The sequence below is a fragment of the Chiloscyllium plagiosum genome, chromosome 5, assembly GCF_004010195.1.
Source record: "Chiloscyllium plagiosum isolate BGI_BamShark_2017 chromosome 5, ASM401019v2, whole genome shotgun sequence".
Taxonomy (NCBI): Eukaryota; Metazoa; Chordata; class Chondrichthyes; order Orectolobiformes; family Hemiscylliidae; genus Chiloscyllium; species Chiloscyllium plagiosum.
In genome coordinates this window covers 61,058,157-61,080,948 of record NC_057714.1, presented here as the reverse complement: position 1 = coordinate 61,080,948, position 22,792 = coordinate 61,058,157, and the positions used below count along the sequence as shown (strand labels likewise).

At 39.0% G+C, this 22,792-nt stretch overlaps 1 protein-coding gene across 3 annotated transcripts in view; it reads right to left on the bottom strand.

Moving 5' to 3' along the window:
- Positions 1 to 22,792, bottom strand: part of vopp1 (VOPP1 WW domain binding protein) — a 65,940-nt gene that overhangs the window by 26,464 nt on the left and 16,684 nt on the right. For 2 of the 3 annotated variants that reach the window (XM_043690149.1, XM_043690151.1), the window contains exon 2: positions 5,853 to 5,911. In XM_043690149.1, the coding sequence (XP_043546084.1) occupies positions 5,853 to 5,911 (59 nt within the window). Of the gene's footprint in view, positions 1 to 5,852; positions 5,912 to 17,113; positions 17,159 to 22,792 lie in introns of those variants that run through there. The other variant, XM_043690150.1, reaches the window with a different exon arrangement.

Below are 22,792 nucleotides of genomic sequence, written 5' to 3'. Positions count from 1 at the left end.
GAAACTAGGCTTACTACCTATTGTGACTGTAAGCTGCCTAAAGATATCCAACTCCCATGAATACCAAAGACAAAAAGGCAATTGCAAATTACTACACTCTGATACAAAAATCATATTATTATTCTAATGAACTACTGAGATGGACCATCAGCACCTCTTTACCCCACAGTGGCCATTTTGATGGGGTGATCAAAGTAACCAGTTTCTCCAAATGGCTTAGCAGAAAGCACCGTCATTGATTTTGAAATGCTCAAGTATATGTTTTAATTTTTGACCTCACCTGTCATTTTTAATACCACAGGGAAAGCAGCTCCAAGCCAAAGAAGCTACAGGTTTTACATGTATCTCTGACTCAAAAGCTTCATCTCTGGAAAGAATCTCAGATTTTGCAGGCCAAACTAGACAAATTCACAATTCTCAGTGAATATTGCTTGCACCTTTGACTACCTTTCACATTCATCCCAACTCCCAGGGCAGGAATTTATACATCGGCCAACGCACTGGATTCTACCAAAAAACACCCAAAGAACTGTGGATACTGGAAATCAGAAGCAAAAACAAAAAAACTCAGCAGGTTTGGCAGCATCTGAAGAGTCACTGGACCCAAAAGATTAACTCTGCTTTTTCTTCATAGATGTTGCCAGATCTGCTAAGTTTTCCCCACAATTTCTATTTTTGCATTAATTCTAAGCTATTTAAACTAATACCAGCATTTTAAATAAAGAAATACCAATCTGATTTTTTTTAAAAACTCCCAATTCTAATTTCACTATTTGGCTTTTTTCTTGCTATCTTGCAACTCTCAGAAGATTTTGCCATCAATTTATTTTTAAGCTTGAAACTCTAAAACCAGGGTTCAGCCTATTTCTGTGAGAGCGGGGACAAAAAGGAGAAAGAGCAAGTCAACAATATCACACTGACCTAAAAGGGTAAAAAGTTAATTTGACTTCACTCCTAATACCTCCTTCATTCATGACAGACTGGGGATATTTCCTTCTGCAAATTAGGCAAAGGGAGTTGTCTCTTTTCCTTTTCGACAGTGGCTTTTGCTGACCTGACTGCAATCTGCAAGCAAGAGGCTTTTTCTTCTACTTGCAAATGCAGGTGTGCCAGCTGCATAAAACAGCACACACTAGCTCCACAGAACTGCAATACCAGAAGAACACACAGGTCTGAGTTGTAGGTAATTATCTAAACCCTTTTGTGTGTATTCCTGGAAAAGGACGGGAGATGGGGGTTCTGATTATAATTGAGCTGCTGCCAAGGGCTTGGATGCAGTTATGGCTGGCAATAAGTGGCTGATTGGTGTCTTAACTAGTGACCAGGTTTTGATGACAAACACCTTCTCCATGCCAACAGCTGAAAGACTGGTTCCAATCACTGATGTCCATATTCTGTAGGCAGAACCATCTTGCCCTTAGGAATATATCTTCCTAATATATTTCCAAATCAGGATGGTGAGTGCCTTGAAGGTGAACACATACACGCTGGTTTTCCCACATATCTGCACTTGTCCTTCCAGGTGGAAGTGATATTGGGCTTGGAAGATGCTGCCGAAGAAACATTGGTGAATTTCAACAGTGCATCTTACAGATGGCATCTTGTTGCTGCTGCTGAGTGTCAGTGTGGAGGGAATAGATGTTTGTGGATACGGTGCCAATCAAGCAGGCTGTTTTGTCCTGGATGGTGTCAAGCTGCTTGAGTGTTGTTGGACCTGCACTCAATCAGCCAAGTGAGGAGTATTCTATCACACTCTTGAAATGTACCTTGCAAATGGTGTGCGGGCTTTAGGGAGTCAGGAGACAAGTTACCAGCTGGAGGATTCATAGCATCTGACCCTCTTTTGTAGCCACACACAAAAATATATTATAGAATATATATATTACATCTAACTCGACCAGTTCAGTTTCTGGTCAATGGTAACCCTCAGGATGTTGACAGTGGGAGATTCATTGATGGTAACAACATTGAATGTTAAGAGACAATGGTTTGATTCCTTCTTATTGGAAATACTGATTACCTAGCATTTGTGAAGTATGAATGTTATTTGTCACATTTCAGCCCAAGTTTTGCTGCAGGTCATGGACTGCCTCAGGTTATAAGGAGTGGCGAGTGGTGCTGAACATGGTGCGCAATCATCAGCAAGCATCCCCCTTTCTGACTTTATGACAGAGGGAAGGTTGTCAATGAAGCAGTTGAAGATGGTTGGATCTAGGTCACAACCCTGAGGAGCTCCTGTAGAGATGCCCTGGAGCTGAGATAACTGATCTCCAACAACCAGAACTATCTTCATTGGGGCCAGTATGACTCCAGCCAATGGAGAGCCAACTTCTGATTTCCACTGATTCCCACCTGGAGAAGGAGCGAGGATCTGAAAGCTTGTGTTTTCAAATAAATCTGTTAGACGATAACCTGGTGGCATGAGATTTTTTACCTTGTCCAACGCAGTGCAACAAAGACACCTCCACATCATGACATAAAATCATTAAGACTAGATGTGATGGTACTGCAGAGCTTAGATCTGATCTATTGATTGTGGAATCACTTGGGCTTATGCTGCTCACATGCAAATTAGTCCTGATTTTTAGCTACACAAGATTGCCACCGCATTTTTAGGAGTGTTGCTCCTAGTATGTCCTCCTGCATCCTTTAGTGAACTCAGGTGGATGGTAATGGTAGAATGAGTGTAATGTTTGCCCTTGAGGTTGCCGATTATGTTACAGAAACTATACTTCTGCTGCTGATAGACCATAGCTCATCATGGGTGCCCTGTCTTGAGTTGCTAGTTACTTAGTGTGGTGATAATGCCATACAATACAAAGCAAGATATTCTCAATGCATGGGGGGGGGAACTTCGACTCCACATAAATTCTGTGGCGGTCATTCTTACTGATACCACCATGGACAGTTTCATCAGTGGCTGGGAGATTTGCAAGGATGAAGTATATTTTTCCCTCTTACACTTGCTACTGACCCAATCTAGCAGCGACATCCTTTAGGACTCGCTTTATTAGCAGTGGTGCTGCTGGGTAACCAATGATGGTGACTGAAATCTCCCAGAATAAATTCTCTACCCTTGCTACCATCAGTGCTTTCTCCAAGTGGTATTCAACATTCAGATGCAAAGGAAGAATGATACATGGTAGTCAGTCGGAGATTTATTTGCCCATGTCTGACCTCCTACCACGAGATTTCATGATGTCTGGAGTCAATATTGACGGCTTTCAGGGAAACTCCATCCTGACCGTACACCACTGTACCATAACTTCTACTGGGCCTGTCCTGCCAGTGGGGAACTGAAGTTACTCAGGGGGGTAATGGTGCCTGGTACATTCGGTGCAAGGTATAATTCCGTGAGTGTGACTATGTCAGGCTGTTCCTTAACTAAACTATGAGACAGTTCTGAAAATATTGAAACTAGCCCCAGATGTTTGTAAGGAGGACATTGTAGGGTTAACATGGGTGTTTTTGCCTTTGCCATTTTCTGTGCCTTAGTTGATACTAAGTGCTCAACCCTGGCTTTTTTTTGACATTTGCTAGTAATTGTTATAACAGAGTGACTCTTTTAACAATCTTAGTGGGCAATTAACAGTCAATCACATTGCTGCAGATCTGGAGTTACATGGAGGTCATACCAGGCAAGGTTGGCATATTCCCTTTCCAAAAGGACATTAGTGACCAGATTATTTTTTCTGATAATGACTATGAAAGCCACCATCCATTATCAGACACTCAATTCCAGATTTTCAGTGAATTCAAATTCCATGAAGCCAGGTCTCCAGAACATTACCAAGCTTTCTGCATTCATGGACCATTGCCCCTCCTTGAATTCCATGTTCTTTGTTGCAGAGGCATTTAATACCTCCCATCTGATAGAGGTCTTCCAATCTTATTATAGGAGCAAAAGTAGGTTATTCAGCTCATCGAATCTGCTCTGCCATTTCATGAGCTTACATGTATTTGGAAAGGCAAGGACTAATTAGGAATAGTCAACATGGCTTTGAGTGTGGAAAATCATGTCTCATGAACTTGATTGAGTTTTTTTAAGGAGGAGCGAAGAGGATTACTGAGGGCAGAGTGGTAGATGTGATCTAGATGGACTTCAGTAAGGCAATCGACAAGGTTCCTCGTGGTAGACTGGTTAGTAAGGTTAGATCTCATGGAATACAAGAAGAACTAGCCATGTGGATACAGAACTGGCTCGAAAGTAGAAGACAGAGTGCCTTTCAGAGTGGAGACCTGTGACCAGTGGTGTGCCATAAGGACTGGTGCTGGGTCCACTGATTTTCGTCATTTATATAAATGATTTGGATATGAACATAGGAGACATAATTAGTAAGGTTGACGATGACACCAAAATTGAAGGTGCAGTGGACAGCGAAGAAGGTTACCTCAGAGTACAACGGGATCTTGATCAGATGGGTCAATGGACTGAGGACTGCCAGATGGAATTTAATTTTGATAAATGTGAGGTGCAACATTTTGGAAAGGCAAATCTGGAGTATAGGAGGCTGAGGGGTCACCTTATAGAGGTTTATAAAATCATGAGGTGCATGGATAAGGTAAATAGACAAAGTCTTTTCCCTGGGTGGGGGAGTCCAGAACTAGAGGGCAAAGGTTGAGGGCAAGAGGGGAAAGATATAAAAGGGATCTAAGGGGCAATCGTTTCACACAGAGAGTGGTGCGTGTATGGAATGAGCTGCCAGAGAAATTGGTGGAGGCTGGTGCAATTGAAGCACTTAAAGGCAGCTGGATGGGTATAAGAATAGGAAGGGTTTGGAAAGATATGAGCCAAGTACTGGCAAATGGGACTAGATTAGCTTAGGACATCTGGTCGGCATGGATGAGCTGTACTGAAGAGCCTGTTTCCGTGCTGTACATCTCAATGACTCTATGTCATGTTATGGCTGTACAGGTATTGCAGAGGCCATTTTTAAAATAAGAAAAAAAGATTTATAAGGATGTTGCTGGGGCTGGAGGGTGTAAGCTATAAGGGAGAGGCTGAATAGGCTGGGGCTTTTTTCCCTGAAGCATCAAAGACTGAAGGGTGACCTTAAAGAGGTTTATAAAGTCATGAGGGACATGGATAAAGTGAATAGCCAAGGTCTTTTTCCAAGGGTGGGGGAGTCTAAAACTAGAGGCACAGGTTTAAGGTGAGCGGAGAAAGATTTAAAAAGGACCTGAGGGGTAGCTTGTTGACGCAGAGGGTGGTGTGTGTATGGAACGAGCTGGCATAGGAAGTGGTGGAGGTGAGCATAATTACAACATTTAAAAGGTATATGAATGCGAAAGTGTTTAAAGGGATATGGGTCAAATACTGGCAAATGGAACTACGTCAGATTGCAATGTCTGGTTGGTGTGGATGATTTGCTCTACTGAACAGTATTCCCCTATTGTGGGCAGCAAATCTGTAAATGGTTAAAAGACAACCACAACAACTCTCATTGCGTTTTGTTTCATGATATTCTTGTTATTCAGTCTGTTCCATCCTCTAGGATTGCAGATGCTGGAGATCAAAGCCGTGAGTGTGGTGCTGGAAAAGCACATCAGGTCAGGCAGCATCTGTGGAGCAGGAGAATCAACGTTTCGGGCATAAGACCTGAATCAGGAATTCCATCCTCTAACCTATCCCAGTCTTCACTTACTCAACATAAAACTCATCACATTTTCAACTACCTCAGCTCCAGAGAAGAACTATTAGGCTCACTTTTCCTTCACTTTGTTCCGACTTCAGGTTTCCAGAAATGGCAGAATTTCACTTTTAGTTTAGTGCTAATCTTTGCAACATTAACAGACGTAAAATGTGCTGTGTTCAAAAACATGTATTAAGTTACTAATTAAAGAATACTTACGTAAAATAAGTGGGATATCCTGCATTCACAAACCAGCAGTACTTTTTGGCTGTTGCACTCTGAAAAAATTTTCAAAAGTTACGTTGGACAATGCAAAGTAGAATTTGTGAGTAATTAATCATAGAAGTACATTCATTTAATCATCAATACTTAGACTAAAGCACAAAAATGCTTTTCTCCCTGAGCAAGTTAAACGTTCTGCGTTTCAAATTAGTACAGATTATTTACATTTCGCTACCATTTTATTTTAAACTTTTCACAGAGCATCACTTGGAAATCTAATGGATCTTTGGAAACCACATGTAGTTGTGGTTGTAGGATGTTACGTTTCCCTTATATTGCCTCCACCAGGACCAGCAGTGACATGTCCAAAAACAAATGCGATCTCTCACTCAATACCTGAGCCATCCTTAGAATATGCAATTCGCATGCTCAGTGGAAGTGGGTGAGTTAAGTCCAGCAGCAGGTCCATAAAAATTGTATCAACACAATGTTCAAGGGCTAACACTGCAGGTGTCTGCTTTAGAATGGTAAATAGTAATTAAGACTAAAATTGCACACTAACACCTGACTTTCAAACAGGCACGTGCCTTTTCTGCACAAAAATCATTTCACAAGTTTTTACTGGTTAAAAGTCACACAACACCAGGTTATAGTCCAACAAGTTTATGTGGAAGCACTGGCTTTCGGAGCGCTGCTGCTTCATCAGACGGTTGACAACCACATGATAATGCAGCAGTGCTCAGAGAGCTAGCGCTGCCAAATAAACCTGTTAGACTATAACCTGGTGTTGTGTGATTTTTAACTTTGTACACCCCACTTCAACACTAGCACCTCGAAATCATGTTTTTATCTGTGCAGCAAAATCACCACAACCCTCACCCTCCCCACCACACTTCTTGATTAAGCTGACCACATTTAAAATTTTAAATTAGAATTTCAAGTTTCACTTAATGTGGCGTAAAGAAAACCACCTTTTTCTGTGTTCTATTGCTCTTATCATTTTCAAATTACGGTTCAACTTACTTACCAACAATTAGGCAAGAGTTGGGATCATGAGACAGCATAGACTGAAACTAGTAAGAGACAGGACAGAGAGCAGGAGTGAGTGAATAGGGGAGGACTGAAGCTGAGAAGGCAATTCATCCTGAACATTAGACCCTATTGTTTTTTCATCAGTAAAACTTGACAATGCCTAATATGTTAAAGTATATACCTCAGTTGAAAGATATAGATCGCTTGTAAATTAATTTTAATTCTCCATATAGTATTTTGGGACACCAACAGTTTTAGCAACAATGAAAACATAAGAGAAATCAATTTTGAAGTCACGTGAGTCTTTCACGTGACTTCAAAACTTTCAGCCAAACCACCACTCAAGTGGGATATGATGAGCAGCACAGCAGGAAGGATTAGAAAGAGTATAAAACAAATTATGAAAACAAAATTTCCCTATTACTTTTTAAGTAGTTTTCAAACCAAGAATGTGCATGCTAAGCAACTAACAATGCCTTTCTGCTTGCACATGTTCTTGAAGAGCTAAAGTCAGAATGTATCTTCCAAGGTTTGCCATTTAAGTTATCACGGGCATTAATCCAAAGGTCCAATTTATACCTTGGACTTTGACTGCCTATCCTCAGACAATTTTACAAGCAGCAAATTAATTTTGTTTTTTTTAAACTTCAGCAACAGACTATGAAAACAATAAGATTAGCTGTGATTTACCAAAACAATAACAGCTGCTCAGACTCATACATTTACTTGCATTGTGCAGTTAACTCTAATTTCTGCTGTAGTCACAAAACCACACTCCTCAATCTTTTCTGCACATATATCAGATGGCTTTACAATAGTGTGTTCTTTCACTTTACTCATACTTCAGAAAATTACTACAACTTCTTATGTGCTTTTTCCAGTTTGTTAACAGCTCATGTCTGATGCAAGGCAGTCTTATTTATTTCAAAGCTGAGCTGATGAACTGAATGGCTAAAGCTAATAGTCAGGTAATACTGATTCACCACTCTAAAAGCACTGCTTTGAGGGGAAAGGGTGTGGTGTCCTTTCCATGCCTTGGCTTAGAATGGATAAAACCTTTTGCACAATGGCCAACATGTAATCCTAGAACTGTGCTCTTCATTGTCAGATTTTCTCCCTTTCTCTGACAGGCACTGATCCATGTTGGAGTCCAGAACTTCCATATTATACATTATGTGGGAGTTTGTGGGGAGCAATCAGATCTACCATTAACTGCATACATTTAAAGGAACTATGGATGAGAGTTGATGAGCTGGAGTCTGAGGTAGACACATGCAGGCCTCAAGGAAAAGAAAGAGTAATTGGACTTACGTCCCAACACTCCAACAATAATGGAGGTTTTGTTGCCTATGTGGATAAGAATAACAAATGCAGAATGAAGGGCAAGATACCGTTACCCTCAGGTGTAGCAAATGCTGCCACAGCAGGTGGTACAATTTGAATTCAATAAAAATCTGGAATTAAGAGTGTAATGATGAGCATGAATCCATTGCCAATTGTCAGAAAATCCCGTCTGGTTTACTCACCAAACTGCATCCTTCCTTCATCTGGCTTACATATAATTCCAGATCCAAAGCGATATGGTTGACTCTTAACTGTTCCAAGGGCAATTAAGGGTAGGCAATAAATGCTGGCCTAGCCAGTACCATCCTCTATCCCATGAATAAAGAAAACCTGATAACAGTTTTCAAAAGGATCATTTAGCAGAGTCCTAGTAGATTATGTAAGGATCCCAATCTAAAACCACAAATGCAAATCAAATCTTTTAATTACATTGTTACGTTTTAACCAGCCTTCCTGAAACAGTAAGTTTAGGAAACAATGATGGAAAATGCAGTAGTAAAGAAAGTGCAATTTTTCACAGGATATGGTTTACCGAAAGAAACAGAGTCAGATCATGGTTCAAATTTCATGTTGAAAATATTCAAAGAAATGATGACACAAGGTTAATTGAAAAGATTACATTAAAACTTTAAATCCCTTGATGACAGCTTATTGTCAAGGATGCCATAATGATTACAGTAAAGAACTTCCTGCTACTGTTTGCAAGTAGGGACATTCCAATTACATCCACTGCACTCAGGCCTTCTGAACCTATATAAGCATGAAGCAAGGGGATCATTTAAATTTATTAAAGAAAAATTGAAAAATCAGAGACTGCACTTCAAGGATGCTCAGGCAATTAAAACTAAAGCAAATAGAAAGGCCAAAGTTCAAATTGTTGATGCTAGAGACAAGTTAATATTGTTATCAATCTGTGGGGAACCATTAAATGCAAGGCTCACTGAACCTTATCAAATCAAATATAAACTAAATGAAGTAAATTATGCAATTTGTGCTTGAGACAGGAGAAGGAATCAATAACTCTGTTGTGTTAAAGAGGCATTATGACAGAAACAATGGTCAGAAGAAAAGTGTGTTTTTGGTAAATGATTGAAATAGGGAGTGACCAAAAAACATCAGAACAATTGGAGAATTAATCAGAAATTGAAAACTGTTGATCCTCCAATCAGTGTTGATAATAGAGGTATTCATAAGGTTAGATAGCATCATATTCAATGTGACCTAAAAAGGCTATTTCAAAAATCACAAATCAATTTGTGTGAATAGGCAAAGAAAAACAAAAATGGACTTGTATCCTATTCCACTATGGGGTGGAGGGGAACTGCATTGATAGAACTGGACAAGTATGATTTATCACCAAAATCAGCATGCAAACGATACTGCCAAGTTCAAAGAAATATCAGCTTTTGTAACACGGATGAATGTCAATGCAAAGTCATACTTTTTGGAGTGAAAAATACTCAGCAAGTATGGCATCATCTGTGGAGAGAAAGCAGAATTAACATTTTGGGTCCAGTGACTCTATCAGAACTGACTATGGCTGAGAAAAGGTTGCCACAGTTTTTATGTGGTATATATAACAAAATTGAAGGACAATGTAAAATGCATAGCTCATTTAGACAACTTGCTTATGTTTAGCAAATCTGTGAAGAATATTTACACTTGACTGAACTGTTTAATTGACTACAAAGAAGAATCTTAGTTAAAAATCAGATAAAGAGCAAATTTGCCAAAGCAAAAGTGACTTATTTGAGCTACCACTGGGACAAGACCAAGTCACACCTAAATAATTGAAAGAAAGGCTTTTATGGATATCCCTATGCCTCCGATAAAACGTGAAATTTTGCTATATTTGGCATGATTGGATTTTATAAGAATTTCATTCCAACCTTCAGCACTGCCCTGGCTCCTTCATTGATTTGTTAAACTAAAAGCAGAACATAGAACTGGATGCAAAAATGTCCGAGTGCCCATGAACATTTGAAAGCCTATTCAAACTGGCTGTTGATGTCAACAATAGTGCCATTCAGTAACGAACTGAAGATCAAATAATCTTGTCAGTTATTTTTCAAAGAAACTGACTACATGTCAAAAGTAGTATTTGAAGATGGAAAAGTAACATTGAGTCTTGTGTTAGCTCAACATTAATTTGAAATATCAACAATATGAAAGAAACTGTTATTTATAAAGATCACAATCTTTTGAAATTTTTTGTACTATTTCAGACTTTAGTGGTCCTTTACCCTGCAACCATACAATTTGAAAATTATTCATATGCCTGGAAAGCAAAATACTACAGCAAAACTTTTTCAAAAGCACAGACGAAGGAAACCTAGTGCTATGATGCAAAACATAATTCAGATGAAACTTAGTACATGTACACAATCCTTTATCCGAAATCCTTGGGGCCAGTTGTTTTTTGAATGTCTAAATTTTTTGGATTTCAGAATAAATTACATTTTCACAGTGAAATTAAAAAAACATTTACAGAACAGTAGATCCACGTGTGACTAGTACCAATGCTGAGACGCAATTGATGCCTACCAGTGCTGGGCCATGCCACGACGTCACATCCGAGTGACATGGGTCGAGTGCATGTGGAATTGGGTCACCTGTTGCATGCCAAAAACCTTGTTATGCAGAGAAAAAACTTCATGAAAGACACTTTGGATTTCAGAGCTTTTTGGATTTTGGAATTTTGGAACAAGGTATTAAGCATTGAGCTGCATATATATTTGCAAGTGATTAATTTAGACAGCTACAGAATTTCGCTCTTTTGGGAGCTGATATAGACAAAATGGGTCGAATGGCTTCCTTCTTCACTATAAAATTCTATGATTCTATCATTTTTGATGGGCAGTGAAAAGGCCTCTTGAAGATTCATTTTATTATTCTTGCGGGTGGTGAGAATGTGTTGAAAGGTGTCTGCAATTTATACATATGGTTTCTTTTAAGAGGAGCTTGGATTTCAGACTAATGGCAATTGGTGATGGTCTATTTTTGTGAAGGGTTTTAAAAATGAACTATGATACTAGAACTATGATTTCAAACCATTATGCCTCTTGTAGCATCAACTGAAGTTTGTTTACATTGAGGGCTTATGAAAGGAGTGGCAAAACACCGAAAGATATTAGCTTGCTTTTGAATAATCAAGGCTGATTTTAACGATAGGGATAATATAGGAAGTTAGACATAAATTTAAAAAGGAGATCCTCAAGGGTGGAAATATCTGGATTACTCCCGGTGCTATGAGCTAGTGAGTGTAGGAATTGGAAGATAGAACAGATGAATGTGGCTAAGAAGCTGGTGCAGGGAAGAAGGGTTCATATTTTTAGATCATTGGAATCTCTTCTGGGGTAGAAGTGACTTGGAGAAGAAAGATGATTGCACCTGAATCGGATGGGGATTAATATAGTGGCAGGAAGATTTGTTAGTGATGCTCAAGAGGATTGAAAATACTAAAGTGGGGGCTGGGAGTGGAAAGGAGACAGGCAGGAACAAAGTAGGACAGATAAATTAAACTGCATTTATTTCAATGCAAGAAGTCAAACAGGGAAGCCAGGGCATGGTTAGGAACATGGGACTAGTATATCAAAGCAATTACAGAGACATGGCTCAGGGATGGACAGGACTGGCAGTTAATGTTCCAAGATACAAATGCTTTTGGAAAGATAGAAGGGGGGTGGGGGCAACAGAGGATGGGGAGTGGCATTTTTGATGAGAGATAACATTACAGTTGTACTGAGGGAGGATATTCTCAGAAATACATTCAGGGAGGTTATTTGAGTGGAGCTGAGAAATAGGAAAGGGATGATCACATTATTGGGATTGTACTATAGACCCCATAATAGTCAGTGGGAAATTGAGAAACAAATTTGTAAGATCTCAGTTATCTGTAAGAATAATAGTGTGGTTATGGTAGGGGATTTTAACTTTCCAGACACAGACTGGGACTGCCAGAATGTTCAGAGTTTAGATCAAGAGGAATTTGTTAAGTGTGTACAAGAAAACTTTCTGATTCAGTATGTGGATGTACCTACTTGAGAAGGTGCAAAGCTTTACCTACTCTTAGGAAATAAAGCATGGCAAGTGACTGAGGTCTGAGTGGGGGAGGACTTTGGGACCAGCTACCATTTTAAAACTAATAGAATTATGGTCATGGAAAAGCATAGACCGGATCTAAAAGTTAAAGATCTAAATTGGATGAAGGCCAACTGTGATGGTATTTGGCAAGAACTTTCAAAAGTTGATGGGGTGGGTGGGGGGAAGGTTAATGGATGTTTGCAGGTAAGGGACCAGCTGGAAAAGGGGAAGCCTTCAAAAATGAGATAACCAGGTCCACAGACAGTATAATCCTGTTAGGGTGAAAGGCAAGGCTGGTAGGTGGAGTGAATGCTGGATGACAAGAGCCATTGAGGTTTTGATCAAGAAAACAAAGGTAGCATATGTTAAATACACACATCAGAGATTGGGTGAATCTTTAGAAAAGTATAAAGGCAAGGGGAGTATACTTAAGACTGAAGTCAGGAGGGCATAAAGGGGACAGGAGATAGCTTTGGCAAATAGGGTTAAGTACAATCCAAAGGTATTTTATAAATACATTAAGTACAAAAGGGTAACGAGGGAGAGAATAGGGCTCTTCAAATATCAGCAAGCCAGCCTATGTGTGGAACTGCAGGAGATGAGGGAGTATTTTGTATTTGTGTTTACTGTGAAAAAGGATATGGAAGATATAGAATGTGGAGAATTAGATGGTGACATCTTGAAAAATTTCCATATTGCAGAGGTGGTGGTGCTGGATTCTAAAAATGCATAAAAATGGGTAACTCCCCAGGACCTGATCAGGTGTACCCTAGGACTCCATGGAAAGCTAGGGAAGTGATCACTGGCCCCCTTGCTGAGATATTTGTATCATCACTACTCACAGGTGATGTGCCGGAAGACTTGAGGCTGGCTAATGTGGTGCCACTATTTAAGAAAGGTAGTATGGAAAACCAAGGAATTATAGACCAGTGAGCCTGACATTGACATTGCGTAAGTCTTTGGAGGGAATCCTGAGGGCAGGATTAAAATGCATTTGGAAAGACTAGGACTGATCAAGGATAGTCAATATGGTGTTGTGCATGGGAAATCATGTCTCACAAACTTGACTGAACCTTTTGAAGAAATAACTAAGAGGATTGATGAGGGCAGAGCGGTGGACGTGATCTATATGGACTTCAACAAGGTGTTCGACAAGGTTCCTCATGGTATACTGGTTGGCAAAGTTAGTTCTCATGGAGTACAGGAAGAACTCGTCATTTGTATACAGAACTAGCTTGAAGGTAGAAGACAGAGGGTGGTGGTGGTGGACAGTTGCTTTTCAGATTGGAGACCTGTGACCAGTGGTGTGCCACAAGGATCGATGCAGGGTCCACTCCTTATTGGCATTTATATAAAATGATTTGGATGCGAACATAGGAGGTTAGGTTAGTAAGTTTGCAGGTGACACCAAAATTGGCGGTGTAGCGGACAGTGAAGGTTACCTCAGAGTGCAACAGAATCTTGATCAGATGGGCCAATGGCTGAGGAGTGGCAGATGGAGTTGGATTTTGATAAATGTGAAATACTGCATTTTGGAAAGGCAAATCAAGGCAGGAATTATACACTTAATGATAAGGTCCTGGGGAATGTTGCTGAACAAAGAGTGCAGGTTCATAGTTCTTTGAAAGTAGAGTCACAGGTAGATAGGATAGTGAAGAATAGTGGTTAGAGCGCTGAATGTAGGTGCTGGGAGGTCATGTTGCGACAGTACAGGACATTGGTTCGGCCAGTTTTGGAATACTGTATGCAATTCTGGTCTCTCTCCTATCGAAAGGATGGTGTGAAACTTGAAAGGGTTCAGAAAAGATTTACAAGGACATTGACAGGGTTGGAGGATTTTAAGCTATAGGGAGAGACTGAATAGGTTGGGCTGTTTTCCCTGGACCATGAGGCTGAGGGGTGACCTTATAGAGGTTTACAAAATCATGAGGGGCATGCATAGGTTAAAAAGACAAGGTCTTTTCCTTAGGGTGGGGAAGTCCAGAATTAGAGAGCATAGGTTTAAGGTGCCATGCAATAATTAATTGTAAATCCTTTTCTTTCTTGAATTTGAATACAAATTATTACAAATCAAAAGAAATCCATTGCATTGATGTGTCCAGAAACTACAAACACAGTTTATAAACAAAAACAAATTGCTGGAAAAACTCAGCAGGACTGGCAGTATCTGTGGAGAGAAAGCAGAACTAACGTTTCGGGTCCAGTGACCCTTCAGAACAGGTTACCGGACCTGAATATTATTGTCCAAAATATTTATTCTTTTGAGACCAATTAATTCATTGATATCTAACGGAGGTGAATTATCTGTTGTGCTGTGGATTTGATAGCTTTCAACAGAGAGGAATGTGGCTCTAAAGGGACATTTCCTCACAACTGGCATACAAATGTAGATCTCCACATAAAGCAATAATTATTTTGTAATCACAGGTGCTACATGCTGTCAATTTAGGTTGACAACAATGCACATAGTTGACCTTGATGACATTGTATGTTAGCATTCGATTCTATAAAGGGAAATAATTCAGGTTTCATCCATTATCCAATTTAAAACTCCCTGAGCCAAACAGAGGAACAAAGCAGATTGTATGCAAGGAGGGAAAATTGGATGCACGGTCAACATTGCTACAGTATTATACATTCCGTCTTGTGTCTGACTTCTATCAAAGTGTTTCAAGTACATTTAACAACATATTATTCAGTAACCAGCTTTATGTGTGAAAGTCACATGATATAGAAATACCACAAAGATCATTCTGGCCACATACCATCTTATTATCACGGTGATTAGTCTCTCAAAATATTTTATAACAAATCGACAATGTGCAAGTGAGATATAGCGATATATTGGTTATAATAGGTGCTTAAACTGAGAACACACTGAAGATTAAAGACATTGAAAAGATTCTGCTGTAATGGACTAGAAACTAAAGGTTACACATTAAAAAATGATATAAATTACCCTTCTTTTTCAGGGCCTTATAAAGTAATTTCCTTATCTTGAGTAAATTTAGTCCAAAGCAATGTCCTTCACCATGATAATAACATTTTTGCCATGTATTTGTTAACGATCAGTGTCAATATTCATTTTCTTCTTCACTCCAGCCCAAATCAAGCAGGTGGATTTACTTTAAAAAAAAGTCACAGGTGATAAAACATTTTTCAGACACTCCATCCAGTAGTCCTATCGTGAACTGTAGAAGCGAGTTTTGAGAGAAGCGAGTTTTGTAGCTCATGTTGAGGTTCTGAATGAAGGTTTGCTCACTGAGCTGTAAGATTCATTTCCAGACGTTTCATCACCCTACTAAGTAACATCTTCAGTGGGTTTCCAGGCAAAGCACTGTTGATAATTCCTGCTTTCTATTTATATGTTTGGGTTTCTTTGGATTGGTGATGTCTTTTCCGGTGGTGACATCATTTCCTGTGGTGATGTCTTTTCCTGTTCTTTTTCTCAGGGTGGTAGATGGGGTCTAACTTGATGTGTTTGTTGATAGAGTTCCAGTTGGAATGCCACGCTTTCAAAATCCAATCAAATTAAAATTTAGTACAGTAGCGCCTCGACTTCTGAACTTAATCTGTTCCGGGACCCGGTTTGCGAACCGAAAAGTTCGTGAACTGAATCAATTTTTCCCATTGTTCGGATAGCGTAAGAATGCTTGGACGGCTGTTCACAGCGCACATGCCAAAGAAGAACTGAATGAGGTCACGCAGGGCCCGAGAGCTTTTGCGTTCAACAAGCGCGTAGCAAAGCAGAACAATGAAACAACATGGTTGCACATGGGCTTTTTGCATTCGTACCTTTGTTTGTACCTTGAATTTCGTACATACGTTGAAGCAAAATTTTACGTACAAAATTTTACGGAGTTGTTCGTATATCGAGGCGCTACTGTATTTTGATAAAATCAAAACCAATGAAACGATCCGATATTCTGGGGTATAAATTGGACATTTTGAACAGTTAGGGGGAGAACTGCCAAGGACACCAACAAATATAAACTGCTAGCTGAAGAGCTCTCTGAAACGTACCTGTCTATAAGAAGTTGTGCAACAAAATATCAAAACCGACCTCGAGACAAATCTACTGAGGAAAATTTACAAAGGAGAATTGACAAAGCTGACTGTTTTTTTTTAAAATTGGACCAGTATTGTAGAGTGGGAGATAAATGATGGGTTTAAGAGAAAGGAGTTGTAAATAGCTGTTGCTTTAATGTTCTCTGTTGGACTTAAAGAATAAACTTGTTAACTTTTACTTTAAATAGTGATCTCTGGGATAGTTCTTTGCCTCTCGAAATTTAACAGATTACAGTGCGAGGTGAGCTACTTTTTGTGTCGGGTTTAAATTAGCAGAAGGGTTTACCCCATGTCATAACTGTATATTTTATATTAGATATATAGTAACAAGACTGACAAAGTTTAAAATAAAATTTGCACTTCAAATTTAAAAACTGAAAAGGATAACAACAAGTTTCACATAATGAAGCAGTCTTCAAAGGGAGACTATACCTGAGTAAGATAGAGGCTGAATGAGTACATCTGGAAATTTCATTCAAAGTGGGAATGCAACTGGGAAAACTTCTCAAAGTTCAATATTTTAAAAAGAGTCAGATCAGACCAAGCAAATAAAATAACCTAAACAGGCAGTTGCTGATAGTGGCAGTTACCTGAAATCCCATTCCTGAATAGGTATTGATCACTGCACAAGGAAGCTCTGCTAGTCGATGATAATAACAGTTTGAGAAAGAAAAGGAATCTTAAAACACACGATTAGTAAAGCAGCATGACCAGTGTGAAGGAAAGTTTACCTGAGCGAGACAGGCGCCGAGTTGCCACATCTTGGAATTTGGTCCCAAGTGAGAACTTTCTGCATTGGGAAAGAGGCTTTTATAAGTAAAATCTATGTTCCTTTTAATTCATTCATGAGAAGCATTTATTGCCCAACCCTAATAGCCCAGAGGGCAGTTAAGAGTTAACCACATTGCCATGGGTCTGGCGTCACATGTCGGCCAGACCAGATAAGGATGGCAGTTTCCTTCCTATTTGTAAACCAGATGGGTTTTTCCAACAATCAAAAGATTAGGGTCATCCTTTTATCCTTTTTAATTCCAGATGTTTTTTGAATTCAAATTCCACAAGCTGCCTGTGGCAGGATTCAAACCCATGTCCCCAGAACATTATCTGGGTCTCTGAATTAACAATCCAGCGATAATATTACTAGGCCATTGCCTCCCCTATTGCAATAAGTCTGCTTAGTGGGAATTTTGGTAAATGGTGGGGAGGTGATTTTATTTTTAACTACTTTTGTTCTCAGCATCCAGCATTTAAATTACAATTTTGTGCTGGAGGAGCAGGTAAGTCAGTAATTTGTATTATTAGAAACTTGAATTATTATCACTATTGAAAGTTTCGTACTATCAGTACTGTAAAGTTGACAGTGCTAAAATGTATTGAGAAGTGTAAGTTGCTTTAATTTTAAATGAGGTTGCAATTGCCAATTTAATTAATTAACATATTAAAGATGACAGTACAGGTGATGTTCAGCAATTGCAAAATGAGAGCGCTTCTAGATCTGGATGTCACCCACAAAAAAACATATCTGCAGTGAGTGCTGTGGCTTCAAGTACTTTAGCTCAGAGTCAGACCACAAGAAATAAGAACAATATCTCCTCCAAAACCCTTCAGCCCATCCTGCTCCGGGGAGATTGAGCTGCAGATCAGGAAGGGGGAAATTTAGCTGGACACTTTATACCAGGAGGTGGTAACACCCCTTAGAATTGAGTTCTTTGATTTAGTCAATGGTCATAGACCAGCACGGTGTGGCTGCAAGTGAGGTAGGCAAGGGGCATAGAAAATAAGAGCCTCAGCCTTTGCAAGTGTACAACAGGTTTCGAGGTTTTCTTAGCATTCTTAGACGAGATTGAAGGCTGCAGTTGGTTAAGGAAACTGGTTATGGCACCACTGTAGAGGACAACATTCAAGAGAAGGGAGCAAGAAGGAACGCAGGAATAGTAAGAGACAGGGTCACGAAGAGGAGTGATGTTGTTTTCTACAGGAGGGAATGTGACTCCAGACAGCTACATTATTTAACCAGTACAGGGTTTGTGATATCTATTCTGGACTGGAGATAAAATTACAGTGGAGAAGATAGATAATGTGTGATCCACGTCAGTACCAGTCATCTAGGCAGATCAAGGAAAGAGATTCTGCTGACAGAGTATGACAAATTAGATACTTAAATAAAAACAACAGAACCTCAAAAGGCAGTAATTTTTGCCTGAGCATATGCAAATTGGCTTAAAGATGAATATGATAGAGAAGTAAATAAAGGACTCAATTCTGGTGTTAGAGAACTGACCTCTGGTGTGTTGGGTACTAAATCCAGTATAGTGGAAAAAGTAGGATCTGTAAGGTGGTAGTCAACACTTGAACCATGCTGGGACTGGTTTTCTCACAAGCTGCATAACTAGGGAAGTACAGGGGTGAGGAAAGATAGTTCAAGCTTGGGCAAATCAAGGGAGAGAGTTGAAACAAGATAGCGAAATACTAATGTGAAAAAATATCTCAGGAGGGGACACAGTGGGGAAATAAAAAAGACTCTTAAGAACATAAATGCAGTCAAGGCTAAATGCTACAAAAGTAACCAACAAAAAAAAAACACTGATATGAATGCTATGCACATTCAGATACAAAGTAAATGAACTGGCAGTGCACAATGAGTAAATATGATCTGATAGCCATTATGGAGACTTGGCTGCAGGGTGACATGAAAGGGGTTCTGAATATTGGGCATATATGACAATTAAGAAGAATAAGGAGCTAGGTAATGGCAGAGAAATAACTAATTCTAATCAAATATGGTATTGGTACAATAGTTAAGAAATTACTTTAGTTCTGGAGATTCAAGATATAGATGATGAATAGTGAGAGAAACAAGTCACCCAAGAGAGTGATTTATAGGCTCCCAATAGTAACCATAATATAAAATGAAATATACAAGTAGTAGTATTGGGTGTCTGTGATAAAGGAATAGCAATAATTAGAGCTGATTTCCTTGGAATTGAAAGTGGAAAGATTTGATTGGTAATACTGTACTAGACTAGACAAGGAGTTCACAGAATGCTTTTGAGATAGTCTGAAAGCAGCACACTTGAACCAAACAGAGAACAGGGTACACTGGAATTGGTATTGTGTAATGGAACAGGATTAATGAATGATTTCGCAATAAAGGTAAGTCTAAGTATCAGCCATCATAACATTATTGAATTTTACATACAGTTTGAAAGGGTGAAGATTGGGTCAAATATTTGTATCTTTCATTAAGTCAAGGTAATCATGTGGGCAGAGAAGCTGAGATAGCAGACATATGAATGGGCAAACAGGTAACGGCATTTAAAAGGATATTTCAAGGTGTCCAGAATAAATACACCCCTATCATCAAGAAAAATTCCAAAGTGAAGGACACACCATTCCTGGTTAGCTAAATAAATAAGAACATCAAACGTAATGAAAAAGCATATAACTGCACAAACAGCAGGTCAGGTGACTGGTCAGAATACAGAGAATGGCAGAGAATGATTAAAAGGGCAATCAGGATAAATAAATTAGAATATAACAGCAAGCTAGCCAGATACGTGAGATAGTAAGTGTTTCAACAGGTGTCTAAAAAGCATAAAGAGAATGCTGGCCCTCTATGTGGGCAATAGGAGATAGTATTTCCTCTCACTAGGCAAAATAGTAGATAATGAGGAGATGGCAGATGAAGTGAATATTTTGCTTCTGTCTTCACGAGAGGATACAAACAAGATTACAGCAATAGATGTAAATTAGGACACTGAAGAAAAAGAGGAACTTGGTGAAATTATAATCACTAGGGAAGTGGTATCTAATAAACTGATGGAGCTGTGGGTTGACAAGTCTCTGGGTTCTGCAAGACTTCATCTTTGGATCCTCAAGTCTTAAAAGAACAAACTAACAAACTAATAGATGTGTTACTGGTCATTTTCGAAGATGTCCTGGAAAGACTCCATTAGACTGGAAAAGAAGCAAATATAACACATCTATTCACAAAGGAAGGGGAAAGAAAACAGGAAAACTATAGTCCATTCATCTCGACGTTTGTTGTTGGGAAGGTGTTAGAATCAAATCATTAAAGGAGGCTATAAACTGTGCTTTTGGAAAAACTTCATCGTAATCAGGAAGTCAACATGGTTTTGTGAAAAGGAAACCTTGGTTATACAATTTATTGAGTTCTTTGGAGTAGTAACATGTACTATGGATAAAAGGAAATCTATTGATGTACTGTACTTGTGTTTCCAAATGCATTTGACAAGGTTTCACAAAAAAGGATATTGTACAAAGCAGAAGCTGATGGTATATGGGGTAATATGGAATGGATGAAAGATTAACTGGCTGGCAGAAAAAAAGTACACTTAAATTAGTCTTTTGCAGAAAGACAAGATTGACAAATGGTGTTCTGCTGGCGTCTTTACTGGGCCAGCAACTTTACATAAATCATACCGAGAACTTAGACAAAGGAATCAACAGCACGGCAGTTAATTTTGTAGATGACACAATGATAGGTGGAAAATATGACAATGTATCTACCTGTGCATTGGTTTGCATTCTTATTAATGAAGTGGACAAAAATCTAGTTGAAGAAGAATTCTGTGGGAAAGCGAGAATTGTACACTTTGGAAGGAAGAATAAAAAAAGTATTACTTAAATGGAGAATGACTGCAGGAATTTCAAGGTACAGAGAAATCTAGGTGCTCCAGAGCATGAATCATAACAGGGTAACATTCAGGGACAGCACTTAATCCTGAAGGCTATTGTGATGTTCGATTTTATGATGAGAGGAAGTCAATATAAAAGTTAAAAAAAAAACTTATACTTAGTTATATAGGCATTGTTAGTTACACATTGCAAATACTATGTACAGTTTTGGCCTCCAATGTAAATGTAGTAAGGCGATTCAGAAGTTTATTAGATTGCTTCAGAGAATGAGCAAGTTGTTTTAGTTGAGGAAAAATTAGACAGGGTGGAGCTCAGAATAGTGAGGGTTGATTTGACTGAATATTAATTCTTGATCCTGAATAGTCTGGTTAAGAGTATGGAAAGGCTGATTACTTTTCTGGGTGAGTTCAAAATGGACACACTGTCTCTAAATTAGGGACACTCTTCTGGATGAGCAATGAAGGAAAATCTTTTTGTCAGAGGGTTGTACAACTTTGGAATTCTGCCTCAGAAGACAGTGGAGGTTATGATCACTACACATTTTAGGTGTAATTTGTATGTTCCTCTGTATCTTTTTAAGTTTTATTACAATAATATCACTGGCAAGTTATACAGTAAACTGAAGGAAGATGTTGCCCATTTTTACATATCACACCTTCCACTGATTTACAACACTTTCAGTCTCAATAGCTACCAACTTATTTTTTAAAATATATTTTTATTGAGAAATAGACTTTGAAATATTACAATACAATCTAAAACAATACAAAGAAAGAACACCAAAAAAAAAGTTAAAAACCCAAACCAACCTCATGGACAAATGTATAAATATGTATAGAAAAAAATATAAAAACTCCAACTAACTATTTAACTAAATCAATAATAACCAACAACAAACTAATAAATAATAACTCAGCTCAGTCAAACAAAACACTCATTCTCGAATATCGAGAGCATTAGTTTTCACATACTCATATGTTTGTAGTTCGTATCCCTCTCTGGATATTGAACTCGTAAAGCATAATCGCTATGGCTAGATAGTATAGCAGACAAATGTGTCCAGGTATTCCAAAAAGGGCCACCATGTCTTATAGAAATTCTCAGTCTTGTGATGTACCATACTTGTGAGAAATTCCAAGGGGACACACTCCATAACAATCTTCCGCCAACCCGAAAGATTTTTGGATACCCAACCTAATGCAATATTCTTTCGTGCGCAGAAAATGAGGATGTTGAAAAGTTTTTTTCTTCTGCGTATCTACAGCGAACATACTGGGCAGGCCAAGAAGAGGAGAGATTGGGTCCTTCTCCACCCTTACACCCAAAATCCTCCATTGCACCTGCCACAGCGCTCAAGTATGTTTGAAGCCTACCACAGGAGCAGAGAAAATGGGTGTGAGTGCCCGTATCAACTTTGCACTAGGAAAATGTTGAAGATACCCCTGGTCTAAATTTTGACAAATGATCCGGAGCCAAGTGGATCTGTGGAGAATCTTCAAGTGTAAAGCATGGGTCCTATTGCACATTGAAATCTTTCTTGCGTTTTCCCAAATATCTTCCCATGTCTCCGAGGAGACCTCAACACCTAGCTCTCTCCCCCACACCCTGCAGAGTCGATCGAACTCATTTGCAGGGGCGCCCCCCCCCAATTGATGATATGAAGCACTGACAGAAAGTGTACTCTTAGCACTGAGCATCCTCCTCTTGATGTCAGATTTGTAGGGATCAGTCAAAAGTGTAGTCTTTTTTTG